Genomic DNA, 20,045 nt, shown 5'->3' with positions numbered 1-20,045 from the left:
AAGCCCGTCACAGATCCAAGTTAACTGACCAACACCTCAGATCTATCCTGAGAATATCCACTACAAAACTAACTCCAGACTTTGATGCACTGGCAAAAAAGGGAGACCAACAACACTGTTCCCACTAAAAATGAAAGTGAGTTTCTCAATACTGTTATGAAAAAAATGCATTTAGAAATAATGACAATAATAATAAATAATTAATAATAAAATATTCGTACAAAAACCCTTGCATATTTATGCTTTGCTACCTGTTAAATGCCAAAACCTTTCATGTAATGGCTTTTATATGTCATTTATATTAGTTCACACAAACACTCCATCGATCTGCTCCTGGCCCGGCCCCTCTGTCAAATTTTAGAACCAATTGTGGCCCGCGAGTCAAAAAGTTTGCCCACCCCTGGTCTATACCATGAGACCTGACACATATACTGTATAATAGAATGCAGTTTCTGTAATTTCATCTGATGTTAGTGTTTGTTATGACATGCTATGATTGATTAAATGTTCCTGTTGAAAGCAAACGTGTGTTAGTGTTTTGGTAGACATGGTGTATTGTTAGTGTATTTTTGTGTTATAAAAATTAGTGCTTGAGTTTAGTTTACAATGTGTGATTTTGAGCACAAAATTAACAGTTTTGCCAATTGTGTGTGGTAGGTGTGTTGGTGCATTAAGAGTAACAAGTAACAAGGAAACGTGTTAGATTTATTGAAAAGATTGTCATAGCGATTGTAAAAAACTTTCCCATCAAATTCTAAGTGACTTATGTATTTATAGGCCCAATGTAGACTGATTCCGCAAACTAGGACTACACCACACAATGGCGTATTTATTGCTGCTGCAAAATGTTGCAGAGGTAGCCAGTGGAGGGAGATGAGGAGCGGGGTTACATGGGAGCGTCTGGGTAGATTGTAGACCAGGCGGGCCACTTCCTGTCTGATGACATACCACACTGCACCTGAGCTACTGCTCCAAACTTTTCCCAAGCTTTTTTCTTGCTTCTTGTTAACCACTATATAATATATATTACTTAATTTAGTCATTTATTTTGTCCTTCCCGATTTAATCTACACATTTACTGTCTTACTTATAGGTTTACTTGGCGCGGCTTTCTTCCTTGGAGTCCGATGCTACTGTTCCTGTTGAACTAGCCAACTCAACGTTCTTGACGGATTATCTTGGCTGGCATAAACTATTAACGTAAGTTAACTATAATAACTATAATAACCATACCGATTTATTTGCAGAGAGCGACGAGTAGGCTACTTGTTGGAACGCTTTAGGCTACCAAGAGTAGTCCTCATGGATATTTGTAGCAGTCAACTGATTTCTATGGTGTTTTTTTGCTTAAGAATTCAGATTAAAGTGTAACCATTTATTTTTTCACTTCATCAGTTCTGTGCAATTCTCCAGATACAGCGTTCACTGCATGAGTAATTGCATTCCATGCATCGCTTTTATTTACTGCTTTGTATGCAATTCTGTCTCCTTAAATGGTTTTAACTCAGACGAGCAGCTAGCAAATGAATTAAACAGTTTTTATATGAGATTTTCTAATAGTGATTTTAGTGAGAGAATTAGTCACATGCGTGATAATCTTGCCAGTGACTCTGTTTTTAATATTGATGTCTCTAAGGGTGAAATATTTAAACAAATTAAGGTTAGGAAAAGTCCTGGCCCTGATAACATCAGTGGTCGTGTGCTTAAGTCCTGTGCTGGTCAGTTAAGTGAGATTTTCAAAGTAATTTTCACTCAATCCTTCCAGACGCAAACAGTGCCAAGAATCTGGAAACATTCTATCATCATTCCTGTGGCTAAGTGTAACAACCCCAAAATCTTGAATGACTTTCGACCTGTAGCTCTTACCTCATTGGTGATGAAAACCTTTGAGAAGTTGGTTAAGCAGGTGTTATTGGAGCAGGTGGAGAAACAATTAGATCCACTGCAGTTTGCTTATAGGGTTAGCAGAGGGGTTGATGATGAAAAACTTGACTTGTTAAATTCTCTGTATAAACATCTAGAGGCTCCTAAAACTCATGCTAGGCTCCTTTTTATCGATTTCTCATCAGCATTCAACACTATTCAGCCATACTTGTTGGCTGAGAAACTCCAGGCTCTTTTTAACGTGAATTCTACCCTAATTGGTTGGTTACTAGTTGTTCCTCTACTCAAAAAACCCTCCCTTAACCCTGCCGTCCTCCAGAACTACAGACCAGTATCACTGCTACCCTTCTTTTCTAAAACAATTGAACGTGCTGTATCTAACCAACTGTCTAACTTTCTCTCTCAGAACAACCTGCTTGACCCCAACCAATCGGGCTTCAAGACCGGCCACTCCACAGAGACTGCCCTCCTTTCAGTCACCACTGCCCTCCAGTCTGCCAGAGCGGCTTCGAGGTCATCCGTCATCATTCTGCTGGACCTTTCTGCAGCGTTTGACACGGTTAACCACCAGATCCTGCTCTACAGACTTGGAGAGATGGGCATCACTGGCACTGCACTCCAGTGGATCTCATCCTACCTCTCGGGAAGATCCTACCAGGTCTCCTGGGGAGGCAAACTGTCAGACCCCCGCCAGCTCTCCACCGGTGTCCCACAGGGCTCCGTCCTTGGACCCCTCCTCTTCTCTCTGTACACCACCTCACTTGGACCAATCATCACCTCCCATGGCTTCTCCTACCACTGCTACGCTGACGACACCCAGCTGTACCTGTCGTTCCCCCCGACCGATCCGGGGATCTCTGCTAGGATTGAGGCCTGCCTCGCAGACATCTCCGCCTGGATGACCGAGCACCACCTCCAGCTGAACCTCGCCAAAACAGAACTTCTCATCATCCCGGCAAAACCCTCCATCTCCCACGACCTGTCAATCACCCTGGGATCTGCGATGGTGACCCCCTCATCCTCTGCCAGGAACCTTGGGGTTACAATGGATGACGAGCTCTCCTTCACGGCCCACATCGCCGCAGTCTCCCGGTCTTGTAGATTCACCCTCTACAACATCCGAAAGATCAGGAGATACCTGTCAGAGCACTCCACCCAGCTGCTAGTCCAAGCACTGGTCCTCTCCAAGGTGGACTACTGCAACTTGCTGCTCGCTGGTCTCCCAGCATGTGCAACCCGCCCTCTTCAGAGGATTCAGAATGCAGCGGCCCGCCTGGTCTACAATCTACCCAGACGCTCCCATGTTACCCCACTCCTCATCTCCCTCCACTGGCTACCCATCAACGCCCGTATCAGATTCAAGACCCTGGTACTGACCTTCCGAGCAGTGAACGGGACTGCACCCATCTACATCAAGTCTCTCCTGCAACCTTACACCCCCACCCGTCACCTACGGTCTTCTTCAGACAACCGCCTGGTGGTCCCACCGCTCAAGACTGCCCGGTCCCAACACAAGCTCTTCTCCTGCCTGGTGCCCCAATGGTGGAACCAGCTCCCCACCTCCATCAGGGACACTGACTGTCTCCCCACCTTCAAGAAAAGGCTCAAGACGCACTTGTTCCGGGAGTACAACGGCACTTAAGAATGCTTGGCTGGACTTGTTAGTTTCCTCCAGGATCACTATGACTCTTATTGAGTGACTTGTTGCTATTGTAGGTTAGATATAAAGAAGTTAAGTCTTGTACTTGCTGTGTAATATTTTACTGTTGATTGCTCTTTTACAGGTACAGTCCTGCACTTTTGTGGTTCATGTTGTTTTAATTTGTAACTTGTATAACTACATGCTCTTATGGGTCTTCCCTTTTGGCACTTGTTTAGCTTTTTCACAATGTATGCTTCATGTTTTGGCTGCTTGCAATGTTTGGGACTATCTCGTTGTTATGATCAGTGACCTATGCTCTTTTGTAAAGCTCTCTCTTGGAAGTCGCTTTGGATAAAAGCGTCTGCTAAATGAATAAATGTAAATGTACTGGACTTTCTGACAGATAGGTCACAGTGTGTGAGGGTTAATGGTGCCTTATCCTCTAAAGTCCTTTGTTCCACAGGCTCTCCTCAGGGCTGTGTCTTTTCACCATTGCTTTTTATTTTATATACTAATGACTGTAGGAGTAGGTATGAGAATAGGCAATGTGTGAAGTTTGCAGATGACACAGTCATAGTGAGCCTTTTAACCCTTGTGTTCTCCTCGGGTCATTCTGACCCATCAGTCATTGTGACCCACCTTCGTTTGCGACAACTTTACCGCATACAAAAACAAAGTGAACCATTTTCTTTTAACCGTTGGGCTGTCTCAGACCCCCCACATTGCGACGGTTAAAATAAAATTATTTTAATTTGCTTTTGTATTGGGTAAAATTGGGTAAACACAACGATGGTTCGTTATGAACCTTTTGGTCATGTGACCCGAAGGCAGCACAAGGGTTAAACAATGAGGAGGAGGGGCATGGTCCTGTTGTTGATGATTTTATTGCTTGGTGTGATAACTTTTGTTTGTCCATCAATGTTTCTAAGACCAAGGATGTGATTTTTGATTTCCGGAAGTCACAGCACAATGTTCCGCACACTGTTATTCATAACAAGAATGTTGACATTGTAGCTGAATATAAATATTTAGGAACCATCATTGACAACAAACTATCTTTTGAGAGCAATACTGAGGCTGTCAGTAAAAAGTCCCAACAGAGACTTTTCTTTTTGAGGAAGATTAAATCATTCAGGGTGTGCACGACTTTGATGACTTTGTTTTACCAGTGTTTTATTGAATCTGTCTTGACATTTGGCATTGTGGTGTGGTACAGGGGTCTTCCAATGATCAGCAAGCGTAAGCTTACAAAGCTGGTTAATGTAGCATCTAAGGTGGTTGGGGTACAGTTAGCCCAGTTGCAAGAAATATACGATAAACGAGTTATGGGTAAGGCTAAACACATTTTAAACTGCCCTGACCACCCACTTTTCGGAGAGTTTGATTTGCTCCCTTCTGGTTGTCGCTTTAGGCTACCTAGGTTAAGAACTGGTCGTGCCAGAGATTCTTTCATTTCTGTGGCTATTAGGAACCTAAATTCACTTAGCCGACATCATGAGGTTTTTAAAAATGTAATTATTTATTTCCTGCCAATTGCCATTACTGTCCCAATTGGACCCTGTCAAGGGGTTTGGGGGAAGGTGTGTCTCTATTGTGTGTTCTGTGTTGTGTAATGTTGTTGGAATTTGGCGCTGTTCTGTGTTTGTGTATGTGTTTCTGACCCCTGCTGCACACTAATTTCCTTTTGAAGGATAAATAAAGTTGAAAGTTGAAGTTGAATAAGGTCTCACACTCACTCGCATTGTCCTACATGTGTCATTTTGCTAAAAAATTTGACTGTTAGAGAGTTGCGTCCAGTCGCTTGAGGAAGAACATATGCTAGTAACTTTAGATACGACTGTCGCAACATCACTGCCAGGGAGTCCTAACGCAAGGGAGAACTCAAGATTAGCCCCATCGGTTTCAACTTTGCAGCATGGTGCACTCCTCAGACGTTAGTGATTGTTGACTCCATCACGTAACATTAGATTGGAGCAACCAGCGACAGTTTACTGTGTCCATGTTCCTATCCGTCAAGGAACTCCCTCTCCGTGCCCTCTCCAAACCCCTCGGAGAGCTCTTCGTGCACCTCCTGATTTTCCTGACTGTCCGTCCGTCATTTTACGGATACCCCTTGGCTGTGATTGGTCCGTATTAAGAACTGCTTGAGTCAGGGGCGGGTTTAACGTGACCAACAAGAGAACAGAATCCTTTGACGCCATTGTTGTAAGTTTTTACAATTCATATTTCAGCTAAACAGTACATGTAAATCAGCATCTGAATTAAAATGTGATGAGAAATGGGCAGTGTAGTTGCTGAAAATGTGCTTATTTTATTGATGAAACGGCTCATTTGTATATTTGCTCAGACTTTTCTATAACCTAGCTAGCATCGCAGTGCAGCGCTATCTACTGTTCTGGCGGTGAATTGCTTTCAGCACGCAGAGCCGTCGGAGTAGTATAAATTCAACCAACCCGTCCGACTCCGTGCGTGCGTCTGTCCGTAACGGAGTCGGAGAAGTATAAATCGGCCTTTAGGGGGATTGGCGAGATCTACAGCAGACTTGTCTCTCCCGCTGGTTGGCTCGCTTAAGCTTAGAACAGGGTTTAGGATTTGTAGATAATTGGTCTCGTTTCTGGGACAAACCTGGCTTGTTGAAAAGTGACGGGCTCCATCCGAGCTGGAGAGGTGCTTTTCTATTGTCTAGGAATATTGAAGCTATTTTAGAGCAGACCTGACACTCACTAGAACAAGCCGGGCAGCAGTCTCTTAGAGAGTCTGATAGGTCTGTTGATAGGTATGTTGTGAGCTGTTGGGGGCCCGATAGCCTAGCTTGTAGTGTAGCCAGTGTGGTTGCTGATGTCACTTTTACCATTGAGACGGTGTCTGTCCCCTGCCCTTTTTCCAAATTTTGGCTTTCAATTATTAGGAATTACACCAATTTAATATGTATTCAGCCTTGCAGCCTTGCCTTGGATTTCGTCTTCACCACAGCACTGAAGCATTTGCCAAGGTAGTCAATGATTTATTATTAGCCTCTGACGCGGGCTCTATCTTTGTTCTGGTTCTTCTAGACCTAAGTGCAGCTTTTGACAGTGGATCATGAGATTCTCCTGGAACGTATGGGAAACTATGTTGGGATTTCTGGTACTTCACTTCAGTGGTTTAGATCGTATCTATCTGATAGATCACAATATGTCCACTATGATAGCTGCTCATCCAGGAGCTCCACAGTAAAACATGGAGTACCACAGGGTTCAGTTCTAGGCCCTTTGTTATTTTCACTCTATGTTGCCTTTAGGAAACATAATTAGAAGCTCTGGGGTACATTTTCACTGTTATGCAGATGAAACTCACCTATATATGTCTATAAAGCCTGGAGATTTTCCACAGGCTATGGAAAAATGTGTTTCTGGGTTGAGAACTTGGATGACAGCAAATTTCCTTCTTCTTAATTCAGATAAAACCTAGGTTCAAATTTTTGGTCCTGAAAAATACAGAAATTATTTATCCAATCTGACCTTAGACTTAGACGGCGTCAAAGTCTCACAAAGCCGGTTGGTAAAAAAATCTAGGAGTCACAATGGACCCAGACCTTTAGTTTGAGTACCATATAAGCTAATTACTAGAACTGCATTTTTCCATCTACGTAATATTGCCAAGATACGAAAATTCCTCTCAAAGTATGATGCTGAAAAACGAATACATGCATTTGTTATGTCCCGATTGGACTACTGCAATGTCTTGTTCTCTGGCCTCCCAATTACCTACCTAAAAAATGTACAGCGGGTTAGGGCTGCACGATTAAGGCCAAAATGATAATCACGATTATTTTGATCAATATTGAGATCACGATTAATTATCACGATTATTTGTTGATTATAACCTAATCCAATTTTATTGTCACAATACATTGTACTTGCATAATGGATGTGTATAAAACTCTTAATATATAATCAATAAAAAACAAATACGGCAGGGCTCAGCATTAAGGCTTGTCCGGGACAAGTGGATTTTTTTGTAGGGCAAGTGGAAGAGAAATGTACTTGCCCCACTGGTAGGGTGACCAGACGTCCGGAGTTCGGCCGGACTTCCAGCCTTTTGTCCGGACCGCTGTTGCGTGTCCGACTTTTCGCCCCTTTGTCCTCCTTTTTGACCCTTCCTGCCCACCGTTGCAATTTACCACTCGCGTAAGTTTTCCGATGCCACACCGGCTACATTCGCCCCTCAAACTCACTCCGGCCGGCTAGCTGATGCTAACCTAGCGATCCGGGTCACGGCACCACTGTAACAGACGTGGTCTTGCAAGTTCCGTCAGAGGTATACTGGCAACCGTCCGCTCCCACCGGGAGTCGAACTCACCACCTCTGATTTTCCAAGCGCCACCACTACCAACTACGCCAACGAAAAGCTAGCTATTCGTTGACGCGGGTGGCCTCTTACATACTTGAGGAGTGAGTTCCACCACACACCGGCTACATCCGCTTTGCCATAAGAGCAGCAAAGATCAATATCATACCTTCTGTAAGTTCTGTCGCATTGACGTGAGTAGTAGGGGGAAAGGGGCTTTAAGCATGCCTGCAATACGCAACTGCACAAGGATAATGCTCGGTCCAATACATAAAATGACAAATTTTGAAGCCGTTTATAACTCCTCCCCGACAGCAAGCGGCAACTCTCGCTGGTCGTTTCATGCAGCCACAGCCGATGTCGAACGCACCTATTGGTTTACGGAGCGCTAGATTGGCTTTGCAAAAAAAAACTTTGATACGGAGCGTTCTATGAACGGAATGACGCATTTTAAATATCGCTCGATCACGCGAATTTGATCGTGGGAAGCCGAAATCGTGATTAAAATTCGATTAATCGTGCAGCCCTACAGCGGGTGCAAAATGCTGCTGCTAGACTATTTACTACAAAAAGAAAGATTGATCACATAACATCTACTCGTCTCTTTACACTACTACTAACTTACAAATCTCTGCATGGATTGGCACCACTGTACCTCTCCAGTCTCCTTGCACCCTATTGCCCCGCAAGGACACTTAGATCTCAAGATGCTGGCTATCTGGTGGTTCCAAAAATTAAGAAAAAAACAGCTGGAGGTAGGGCACCTCTTCTCTGGAACAAATTACCTGTCTCCATTAAGGAGGCCAATACAGTTTCGACATTTAAAATGAGGTTAAAAACGTTAAACGTAAATTTGTTTAGTCAATTCTACGATTGTTAAAGGTATGCATGTGTGTATGTACTTTATTTATAAACCTTGGGTGTGTGTTTGCCTATGTGTGTATCACATGTAATTTTAAAATTGTAATTATAGCTTATATGTTCACATTGCCCCATCTAGATGTTTAAAATAAGGTAAACCTGTTACTGTATATTGTTACTGTTCTAGTTTCCGTTGTTGTATATTGTTACTGTTATAGTTTCTGTTACTTGTTGGAAACAACGGGGGACGGGTTGTTTTCATCTTTAGCGAAAAAGTACAACTTATTTTAGAGTTCTTTCCCCTGGAACAGATTTCATGTTCCAACCGAGGGAGGCTGTCACTGTCTTTGTGTGTGGGGCTGCATCAAATATTATGATTGTAACTGTTAGCTGCTCCTGGCATTCTCTAATCCCTGCTCTCCCCTTTCTGCCCCCCCCCCCCCACACATCCCTTGTGGTGTGGGGGGTTTGAGGTGTCAGCACCTGCCTGGTTGTCGGTCTGCCAACGCTGGACCTGGTCGTCAACCGGAAACCAACAGCGAGTCTCCCGGTCCTGTCCTACATCTATAAAGTTGAACAATGGATTTTGGTGTTTCAAAACCCATTGACACTGTATGACTATGTTTAGCCTGTGTTCTGCTCCTCTCTCTCACCAACCGTCTCTGGAGGAGGGGATTCCTCTCTGAATTGCTCCTCCCAAGGTTTCTTCAATTTTTTTTTCCTGTTGGGAGTTTTTCCTTGTCTTCCTGAGGGTTTAGGTTGGTTGAGGGGCAGTTCTATGGGCGTATGTGAAGCCCTCTGTGACATGCTTGCGTGTAAAAAAGGCTATAAATTTGATTTGATTATGAATCCACTGACGAGGGCGGGTTGCGCATGCTGGGAGACCGGCGAGCAGCGAGTTGCAGTAGCCCAACTTGGAGAGGACAAGTGCTTGGACTAGAAGCTGGGTTGAGTGCTCAGACAGGTATCTCCTGTCCTTCCGGATGTTGTAGAGGGTGAATCTACACAACCGGGAGACTGCAGCAATGTGGGCCGTGAGGGAGAGCTCGTCATCCATGGTAACCCCAAGATTCCTGGCAGAGCATGAAGGGGTCACCGTCGCAGATCCCAGGGTGATTGAGAGATCGTGGGAGATGGAGGGTTTGGCCAGGATGATGAGAAGTTCTGTTTTGGCGAGGTTCAGCTGGAGGTGGTGCTTGGTCATCCAGGCGGAGATGTGTGTGAGGCAGGCCTCAGTTGTAGCTGAGATCCCCGGAACGGTCGGGGGGAACGACAGCTGCGTGTCGTCAGCGTAGCAGTGGTAGGAGAAGCCATGGGAAGTGTTGATTGCTCCAAGTGGTGTACAGAGAGAAGAGGAGGGGTCCAAGGACGGAGCCCTGTGGGACACCAGTGAAGAGCTGGCGAGGGTCTGACAGTTTGCCTCCCCAGGAGACCTGGTAGGATCTTTCCGACAGGTAGGATGAGATCCACTGGAGTGCAGTGCCAGTGATGCCCATCTCAGAAAGTCTGGAGAGCAGGATCTGGTGGTAAACCATATCAAACGCTGCAGAAAGGTCCAGCAGAATGATGACGCATGACTTTGAAGCCGCTCTGGCAGACTGGAGGGCAGTGGTGACTGAAAGGAGGGCAGTCTCTGTGGAGTGGCCAGTCTTAAAGCCCGATTGGTTAGGGTCAAGCAGGTTGTTCTGAGAGAGAAAGTTAGACAGTTGGCTAAATACAGCACCTTCAATTGTTTTTGAAAAAAAGGGTAACAGTGATACTGGTCTGTAGTTCTGGAGGACGGCAGGGTTAAGGGAGGGTTTTTTGTGTAGAGGGGTAACTCTCTGAAGGCAGAGGGGAAGGTGCCGGAGGTAAGAGAGGAGTTAAGGACATGGAGAAGAAAAGTTGTGATGGAGGGGGAGATGGTTTGAAAGAGAGGTGGGTTAAGAAGGGTAGAGAAGGTAGAAAAACGTTTGTGAGGGTTTGAAGCAGAGTTAATTTTGTTCAAAAAGTAGTGGGTTTTAGCACCAGTTATGTGAGAAGAGAAGGATTTAAGGAGGGAGTGATACTTATCAAGGTCCACACCGTCTTTGGACTTGCGCCATCTCCTCTCAGCTGCCCGAAGGGTGGACCGTTCTTCACGAATAACATCCGTAAGCCACGGGCAGGAGGGAGAAAATCGCGCAAGCCTGGTTGACAGGGGACAGAGAGTCAAGTTATGCAGTTCATGGAGACATATCAGCACACCTAAACAAGGCTGTTGATGTATGTGGAATATTTCCTTTCGGGAGCCTGGGTTTGATGGGGATGACCATACCTGTCAACATTTGAGTACCAAAATCCAGGAGACCTCAGAACAGGGATGACGCTTTATTGGCTCTGACCACTGGGCAGAGCCGGCGCTCCATAAGGGGCAGAAAACTCCCTGAATGTAGTGTGTGCATAAATTCAATCCACACTCAACCGTTCAAACACTGACAAGTTTAAGAAGGATTTGTATTTAATTTTTTGGGACTAAAATTCAAGTCTTTATTATAATACATCTGCTATAGGACACTGTCCATTAATTTACATTGTTGATGTGTCCCATTTTAGTTTGGACAACACCCCAGCCCAGTCAAGATCATTTGTATGAATACAAAACAAACAGAAAGAAAGTAGTTAATGATTCCCTTCACACCCCTCTACAATTTTTTTTGATCACCGTCTGGGAGAGATCTGGCCAAGGATGGAGGAGAAGAGGACGAAGAGAAGACTCACTACACAACCACTCACTCACCAGACAGACATGTGGCCAACTTGACTATCTGTATGTGCTTCTACACTGACTGGATGGGTGTCAGCAGGAAGGTACTCTACCATGTCCTCTTGTAGGCCAGTCAGCATCCAGCTCTGTTGATCCAGGTAGTTGTTGAACACGTGTGTGAGAAAAGACAGACAGTCAGGAGAGTGCTGGTCAGCCACCATGTTGGTAGCAGTCTATTGTGGCTCCTCTCTCAGGCCGACCAGCGCCACCTCACTTGTGGAAAGTAACACAACCAAACCAGCCCATGAAAAATAAGAAAAAGTGCCATTTGAATGTCTGCTGTCCATTTGCTGTACACATACACTGTCATACCTATCCTGGATGTGTCTTTCTTCCTTGACCCCATTTCTCTCCTCTGAGCTCAGAGCATGGGCAGGGTAACGGACATGGGTGTACTGAGGGAAGTAGCAGCACAGATGTCTCAGGATGCAGAGTCATAGTCATGACTGCTGCTACTGGTTTGCGATGCCTTCGAACCATGTGGTGCCAGAAAAGGAGGAGGATGAAGAGGAGGGTATCAAGCTGCAGTTGGGTGTTGGTGCAGGACTCATGTAGACTTCTGTCTGTAGTGAAGAGTGAGGTCTCCTCCACTCTTCCAGATGAAGTGCTTCACGGTTCTCAGGTCCATATTGGGATCCAGCAGCTGAAAGAAGAGAACACACTCTCGAGTTACACTTATCTTAGGTACCTTCTCCTTGATCTATTTAAACAATCAATACCATTACCAACCAATCAGACCCGCACCTGGTCCTGACAGAGCAGCTCAATCTTTTCCTCCGCCATTATGGACACATCCTCTTCCTCCTTGGCCTCGCTGGGCTTCTCACTGGCCAAGGTGCCCGTCTGCGATTCACTGTCGAGGTTGATGATCTTCTCATATACATGCTCTATCACCTTCCTCACCTGCAGCATGTCGCTGGCTGACAACCGATCCCTATGGAAACCCCCACACCATAATATAATAATCTCCACACCATGTTATAATTATCAACAGAATATCAACTGCACTCTAATGATCCACTGATTAAAGGCAGGGTAGGTACGTTTTGCGAAACTAGCAATTTTGACTTGAGCTGGAAAGTAACCAACCGAAAATGTCCTACCCCCTCCCTTCAAAACCATTCCACCAAAACACATGAACACACTGCCTGACTACTGATAGGAGGAAGGTAGGTAGGTAGACAGGCAAGTAGCCCATCCAATCATAGCACTTGGTCCAAACTCAATGATTGGTTGTGTTTATAACAGTCCTGGGATGGCCATAGATTTCAGATAAATGTATATTTTTTATTGCTCAGGCTGTGAAGTTTAAGGTTAGGTTTAGTCTCCAGAAATGTGTGACTCAGTCTACAGTATGGTACAGTAGTGATAATGCAGATGGTGCTGCTTCTTACTTCTTCAGGGTTTTGGCTCCAGATGAGGAGTGAGGTTGGAGATAGAAGGGGATCTTGTTGAACTTGGGCATGTTTTTCTGAGAGAGATTGGATACATCACTAAATTTATCAGCACTGTCTTAATGGGTGATTATATAAGATTCTGTGTGAAAGTCCCATGTATCTGTTAGACAGAGCAGGGAGGGATAAAGACTCACGTCCACAGTGATGTCGATGACCCACTGAGGCACTGTCTCGTTGAGCAGCATCGACTCTGTCTCACCCCCCGAGTCTCGACACAACAGCCTGCATACAAACACACACAGGCAGGCATGAGCAATCAATCCTAGCCTGAGAACGAAAAAGTGTCTGTGTGTGCATTACCTGAATAGAGTCCTCCCTCCTGCTTCGCCAAAGATGACGGGAGTGTGAGGAGGAACCTGAAAGTAGCCGTTTCCCCTCTGTATCCTGCTTTCATGTTCCCCATTCACTAACACACACACACAGTCAAACCTGGAACTGCAGGGATGTATCTGAGCGTGCACGTGTGAATGTGAGTGTGTGTGCTCACCATGGTTCATGTCCGCATCCTCGTCCAGGGGGTTCATGTGTGTGCGTGGCCAGTACTCCAGCAGGGCCTGGAGCAGGAGGCCTCCCAGGTTTACTAGCACAAGAGGACTGTACTCAGACCTTGCAGCCTCACAACCAGGAGCCTCATCTAGAAGGCATGCAAGCGCACAAACCTTCCACGCACAAACTTCTACGCACTAGTTGGCATTCATGGCGTGAGACTAGGCACATTCCCCAGGCTGCTCTAAGAAAATGAAAATTAATGAGGTCATATGTGATGTACAAATGGTGCTGACAAATGCATCCATTGGAGACTGGATATGATGCAGCTCTGATGGAAGTAAAACATGCACAGGGAACTGCACATTTATGCATAATCAGAGTAATTTAAGGAGTGAAGCATGAAGCTTGCGAGCAATTTTATGATTAGATCTGATTTAACATGCTTGAACATGATTGTAAACTTCATCATGTATCTTCTGGTGCGTCAATAGGAAGGCCTCACTAACCTTGGCTCCGCATTCACTACCTATTTTTTATGTTCGTCTTGTTCACACTTGACTGAAATTGTTAGTCAAATCTAACATATGCTCCTCTCCTCCATTACCCTTGGACCCCCTTCAATACACATACCCCCCCAATTTATCTACAGATGACGCCATCTCCCTGACAGTGCAAATGCCCTTTCCTAACCTGGATCAGGGACACACACACATGAGGATGTTGTTTATAATTGATTACAGCTCACCAAGCTCATCCCCAAGCATAGGTTCCTGGGTATTAAAACCTCCCTTCGCTAGGGGATCCTGCACTTCCTTATGGGCAGACCCCAGGTGGTAAGACTGGGTCCTTCTCTGCCCTGACCCTGAACACCAGAGACCCTCAGGGCTACACTCAGTCCTCTTCCTCCTTTATGTCTTGTTCACAAACAACTATGTGGCCACAACCTAGCCCCAACATCATCAACAACGACAACACCACCATTCCGGGCCTCATCTCCAACAACGATGAGACTGCCTACAGAGAGGAGGTCACTGTTTTGACAACATGGTGCTAGGACAACCCCTCTCTCAATGTCTGCAAGACTAAGGAGATGATCGTGGAATTCAAGAAGTGTCAAGGGGGATGGAAGGGTGGGTATCGATGGAGCTGAGGTGGAGAGTCTCCTGCTTCAAGTTTGTCTGTGTGTTTGTCAGTGGTGACCTCTCCTGGTCTAGGCAATCATTCTTTTTCTTTTGTTGTCCTTTTCTTCTTGCGTCAAATACACAGAACTTTCCTACATACGACACCACATAGTCTGAGATATATGCCAGGTTTCATCAATGAAGACTCTGGGTTCCAACCCTGCTCTGTACTACCACTACCATGTGTTAGAGCCCACAGCTATGCTGGTATCCGTGTTCTACTACTCACACTTGGGGTCTGACGCATCGGGGCTGGAGAACCCTGCGTCCCTGGCTGACACCCAGGCAGCAAAGCAGTCGCTCTCATCCAGTGTGATGGTCAGCATCTGACACACAAAACAAACACACACATATTTGGTACTCAGAACACTAAACAAATGCACCTGGACAGATATCAGGGCTATTGGAAGACAGTCCTGGCCAAATAAAACATTTTTTATAATTTGAGTAACTAATTATATTTCCTTGACAAATTCATTACCCCTGTCTTCAAGTCCACAGAGAACCAGTTAGGAACATAGACCATTTTAAACTTCCGCTTGATCTCCTCATCAAACTCCATCTTCCCCATATCCTCCAGCTTACAGGCCTGGGGAGGGAAGCAGAGTAGAGTACAGCACAGCACAGGAGACAATTAATGACACTGTTATCCAAAGCAACGTACACAGAGAGAAGAGCAGATCTCCTCACACACCTTGAGAACATCCCAATAGGCCACGTTGTTGTTGGTGTCTTTGGTCAAGATGTGCCTCTTGTCATTGAGGATGTGGCACTGAATGATGCTAGCTCCACCTAGGGGACATAAGTGGAAACAACACACAGTCAGGTTTCACTGAGAACAGAAGGAATGAAAATGAAGAAACAATGACACAGAGCAGAAACACCAGTAATGTGTGTGTGTGTGTGCCTACCTTTTATGACCATTTCAGGCTGAGTACAAAGGGGAGTTAGGGGAGTGCTACAGTCGTTGTCATAATCTCCCGACGCCCGGAAGTTGTGGATGCCCTTCAGAGACTGATGCCCCCAGGCATCGGAAACACCACATCAAGTTATCATATCAAGTTACAGGAAACACCACATCAGGTTATCATAACAGGTTACAGGAAACATCATATAAGTTTCCAAGAAACACCACATCAACGCTGATTTGCAGAGAGACTTCCCTTGCCTTCACTGTAGTACCAGGGGCCGGGGCTTACCCATTTGTTGATGGTGGACTTGGTGGTGGCGACCCAGATGCTGCTGGGGGGGTCAGCTGACCTGTCCAGCTCCATCTAAACATGGACACAAACACACACGTGTCAGAGGTGACAGACAGAGCCATGCCTACAGGGTCCTGGATGGAGGGCAAGGTCTCCCCACCTTGAGAACAGGGGCCTTCTCCTCACAGATCAGAAGGCGGATGTCGGGGTTTCGCAGGTCTGTGCAGTACACCTTCCTGTCTCGCCCCCCAGAGTACATGTGTGTGAATGCCTCGTTGGCCTGCAGAACCCACACACCCTCATCGTGAACGCGGTAGGTGGCAATGCATCGCTGTTGCCCTAGCGACCACAGACGGATGGTCCCGTCAGAGCTGCCGGACAGACACTGGAAGAAACAGCAGGAATGTTCTGGTGTGTTATTTGGTTTGGTCTGGGGGGAACATGAACACCCTGACTGCAGACACTGACCTGCGTCCCGTCTCTGCTGAGCACCAGAGACTTCACGTTGTCTGTGTGTCCCTTCAGCTTCACCAACTTGGCACACGTCCTGGGGTCCCACACTCTCAGGACCTGCCGGCACACACACACACGCACACATATCCAGAACACACACATCCACACACACACATGCACACATCCACCACACACACACGCACACATCCACCACACACACACGCACACATCCACCACACACACACGCACACATCCACCACACACACATCCACCATACACACACGCACACATCCACCACACACACACGCACACATCCACCACACACACATCCACCATACTCACACACATCCACCACATACACAAACACATCCACAACACACACACACAGTCCACAGTGTCACACAGGAGCAGCATCACACACCACAAGGCTACGAGCCCCCAGCCTGGGACAGATACCTGTCTGATGATCACCAGAGGAGACCCTTATCTGAACTTTGACCCTACCTTCTCAGTGGAACCCGACACGATGACAGTGCCCATCTGGTTCATGGACAAGCTGTAGATGGAGTCCTTGTTGCCACTCAGAGAGGATGCTGTGAGGGGAGATGGGGGATCAAACAAGGCCTGAACTTTGTCTACTCACTAGTGACAGTGTTATTGGAGTCTATGAGGGGGGGTAGTTTGTCTACTCACTAGTGACAGTGTTGTTGGAGGCTGTGAATGGAGGTAGTTTGTCTACCCACTAGTGACAGTGTTGTTGGAGGCTGTGAGGGGAGGTAGTTTGTCTACTCACTAGTTACAGTGTTGTTGGAGGCTGTGAGGGCAGTCAAAGTGTTGACATCCCACAGGAAGATCTGTCTGTCTAGCCCTGCCGAAGCCACCAGCTCCTTATCTCTGGCATAAGCTAGGGCTTTCACATAGTCCTAAACACACACAATTATACCTGTTAACACCACTGTGAAAGAATGTACTTATTCTAGTAAGTCCACTGAGTGTGTGTTAGTTTGTGTGTGTGTGTTTGAGTAATCAGCTGTACCTTGTGTGTTCTCAGTGTGGACATGCAGAAGCCTTTATGGGCATTCCACACCTTGACTGTGGTGTCAGAGGAGGCAGATATTACTGGGAGAAAGCCAGAGAGAGAGGAGAGCAATGAGAGACAAGGGAAGTGAGAGATACCAAGTAAGTAAAGAGGAGAAAAGGAGGAATATAAGTTAAAGGAGGAGGAGATAGAAGTCTTGAAGGAGACATCTGACAAAAAAGAGAAACTCACATGTCTTTCCATTGCAGCAGAGGATGATGTCGTTGACCCAGTCTGTGTGGTGCTCCATGGAGGCAATGTACGGGTCCTGCTGCAACACAACACAAGCAGATACAAACTCCATCACACATCCATCCATTCATCCACATACAAACCCAATTACACATCCATCCATCCACACTCCATCCAGGTACAAACCCCATCACACATCCATCCATCCACCTTCCATCCATCCACATACACACCCCTCCACACATCCATACAGATACAAACCCCATTACACATCCATCCATCCATACACATACAAACCCCATTACACATCCATCCAGATACAAACCCGATCACATATCTATCCTTCCAGACACAAACCCCACCACACACATCCATCCATCCAAAATCCATCCACTAACCCCATCACATATCCATCCATCCAGATACAAACCCTACCACACACATCCATCCACCCATACAGATACAAACCCCACCACACGCATCCATCCAAATACAAAGTCCACTACACATCCATCCATCCAGATACAAACCCTATTACACATCCTACACATCCATCCAGAGTTCAGAGTGTGTACCTTGTGCTGGTTGATACTCCATATCCTGATTATTGAGTCCCTGCCGGCGGTGAAGAGGCGGTTGAGGGCTGGGTCTAGCTGCAGAGCATTCACCCCGTTACGGTTATACTTCTCCATCTCATCCCTGATTACATATGACACCTGGGGTGGCAAGAAAGAGGGTGAGAGGAGAGGCAGATTACCTCCATCTCCTCTCTGTTTACAACAAGGCAGAGGCCGTGGTGCAGCTTCACAGTCTGATGCTGAGAAGGCCTTTTCTGATATGGTCTTCAGTCTGTCTTCCTATCAAAGTGTCAACTGTTCTCTACACATCTACAACAGTTTAAACAAACCTTCAATCCATTCACAAAGAAACCAATTCCTGAGGTAGATCGAATGGATGCACTGAGCCAAACCTCAGCCAAACTGATAGTAGTCACACAACAGATATCGAACTATCATTGGCTAATGACATAAGTTTGTTGACGTTTCTCATGTAGAGTAATCATCTCTAGATTGACGTAATGCACAGACCTTCAAGGCTAATGATTGTAGAACTGCACGCTTGACAGACAAGCAAAACACAATCCTCTGACGCTGACTGGCCAGACAGCAGTTCCTTTTCAGATTAAGGGGGCGTGAGGCGGCATCCCTTCTGACGTCGGAAGATCTCTTCCTCGCAACAACAAAAAAACCCGCATGACATTTCGACCATACAATACGGTTTGGGTCGAATAAGTACAATTTTATAGTGACAAACGTTAATTTGGTCTGCATAAGTGTGCCGCCGGAATGCTGCTAGCCTAGCTAGCTAACTACCTGCCAGCGTCCGGGAGACCAGAGGCAGGGAGGGAAGTGACCGGCTGCACTTGCCCAACACGCTTGTGATGTTAAGAGATTTGCATGGACTAGCGACCCGATGTCGTGTCTCCATTATTAAGGATAGTATATTTATGCACAAAAATGATTCCTCATCGTTCATGCCACTGCATGACGCCATAGATCGATTTACCTGGACTTTTCTCCGCCCAGCAGAATTCTGTCTGTGATGTGTCGCCATCTTGCATGTTGACAGCTTGACGTCATATTTGAACGGTTGCCAGCTCCAACACAGTAGAACCCCGTCGAGGTGTACAAAACCCCCTTTCTGAGCACCGTTGTTGCACATTCCACCAGAGAATGTTTCTAAATTCAGGGTAGGAAGGAAATCGACAAGTGTGACAGATCTATTTTTGAGGGTTCTGCTGCTAAATACCCCTATTTTGTATCTAACAAAGTGAACCAATATTAATGGGTGTATCCAACTCAACCTGACAATTTGGCAGTACAAACCTTGTCAAAGAAATATTGCACACTGCATACTCTATAGCCACAGGTTGAATAAGTTGAGTGAGTGAATGAAGGCTTCTGCTACACTGGTCCCTCCTTTTTTGATAGTCTGTCTTCCCCACTGGTGCTGCCTGTCATGACCACCCAGCCCTCAGCCACTCCTTGAGCCCTGACTCTTCAGTCAGCTGCAGCTCATCTTGGACTGTTAGGAAGGATTTGCTGGAAAGGACATGGTCCAAGCCCGCCAGCAGACAGTGGAAAAGATGTGACCCGGTACAAATGATGCCGTCTGGACGAGCTCTGTGTCACCACATGAGCTAATAATGAGATAATGAGTTCATTATGTTGATTAGTGGTGACATCTTGATTAGTGGTGTGGGGACATGATCCACTGTCGAATCAGACTATAAAGGTCAGTGTTGCTCTGCAGGTTTGCCAAGAGTTTTTCAAAACATCAATGAACCCAAGCAGGTATTCATCTCACAACCTTTTACTTGACTGACCACTGGGGTGGTCCCAGGAGCAGCAGTCTGGGATTGAAACTAATTTCACTAGACTAGACCAAGGAGGCTATAGGGCAGTCGTTCAAAGTTTTGCTTCCTCACGATC

The 20,045-nt window shown here is 45.9% G+C and overlaps 1 protein-coding gene and 1 long non-coding RNA gene across 10 annotated transcripts; one reads left to right on the top strand and one right to left on the bottom strand.

The window, feature by feature from the left end:
* Nucleotides 1-5: 5 nt before the first annotated feature.
* Nucleotides 6-2,449, top strand: LOC146275292 (uncharacterized). The gene is made up of 3 exons (XR_014766289.1): nucleotides 6-136; nucleotides 1,094-1,200; nucleotides 2,291-2,449. It is a non-coding gene; the product is annotated as an uncharacterized LOC146275292 (long non-coding RNA).
* An 8,728-nt stretch (nucleotides 2,450-11,177) lies between these two features.
* wdr48a (WD repeat domain 48a) lies at nucleotides 11,178-19,193 on the bottom strand. 9 transcript variants are annotated; one of them, XR_014766351.1, is made up of 20 exons: nucleotides 19,120-19,172; nucleotides 18,642-18,779; nucleotides 18,129-18,269; nucleotides 17,554-17,632; nucleotides 17,320-17,402; nucleotides 17,077-17,206; nucleotides 16,788-16,876; nucleotides 16,299-16,400; nucleotides 15,991-16,215; nucleotides 15,828-15,902; nucleotides 15,540-15,642; nucleotides 15,323-15,420; nucleotides 15,110-15,217; nucleotides 14,858-14,954; nucleotides 13,259-13,538; nucleotides 13,093-13,180; nucleotides 12,896-12,972; nucleotides 12,246-12,435; nucleotides 11,814-12,144; nucleotides 11,178-11,714 (listed from the first exon to the last, which is right to left on the bottom strand). XR_014766351.1 is itself a non-coding variant. In XM_084703505.1 (20 exons), exons 1-20 carry the CDS (start codon nucleotides 19,191-19,193, stop codon nucleotides 12,049-12,051), a joined length of 2,190 nt encoding a protein of 729 aa, XP_084559631.1. In that variant the 3' UTR covers nucleotides 11,178-12,048. The 9 variants fall into 9 exon arrangements, 8 of the variants coding, with proteins under 8 accessions (XP_084559631.1, XP_084559629.1, XP_084559623.1 ...); XM_084703505.1 differs by having other exon boundaries at nucleotides 11,178-12,144; nucleotides 13,259-13,364; nucleotides 13,446-13,538; nucleotides 18,642-18,777; nucleotides 19,120-19,193; XM_084703503.1 differs by lacking the exon at nucleotides 18,642-18,779 and having other exon boundaries at nucleotides 11,178-12,144; nucleotides 13,259-13,364; nucleotides 13,446-13,538; nucleotides 19,120-19,190.
* Between the last annotated feature and the right edge of the window lie 852 nt (nucleotides 19,194-20,045).

This window comes from Hypomesus nipponensis, chromosome 8 (genome assembly GCF_054491055.1).
Source record: "Hypomesus nipponensis isolate SF chromosome 8, ASM5449105v1, whole genome shotgun sequence".
Classification (NCBI taxonomy): domain Eukaryota; kingdom Metazoa; phylum Chordata; class Actinopteri; order Osmeriformes; family Osmeridae; genus Hypomesus; species Hypomesus nipponensis.
The sequence above is the reverse complement of the archived record's forward strand: the minus strand, read 5'-3'. Positions and strand labels throughout refer to the sequence as shown.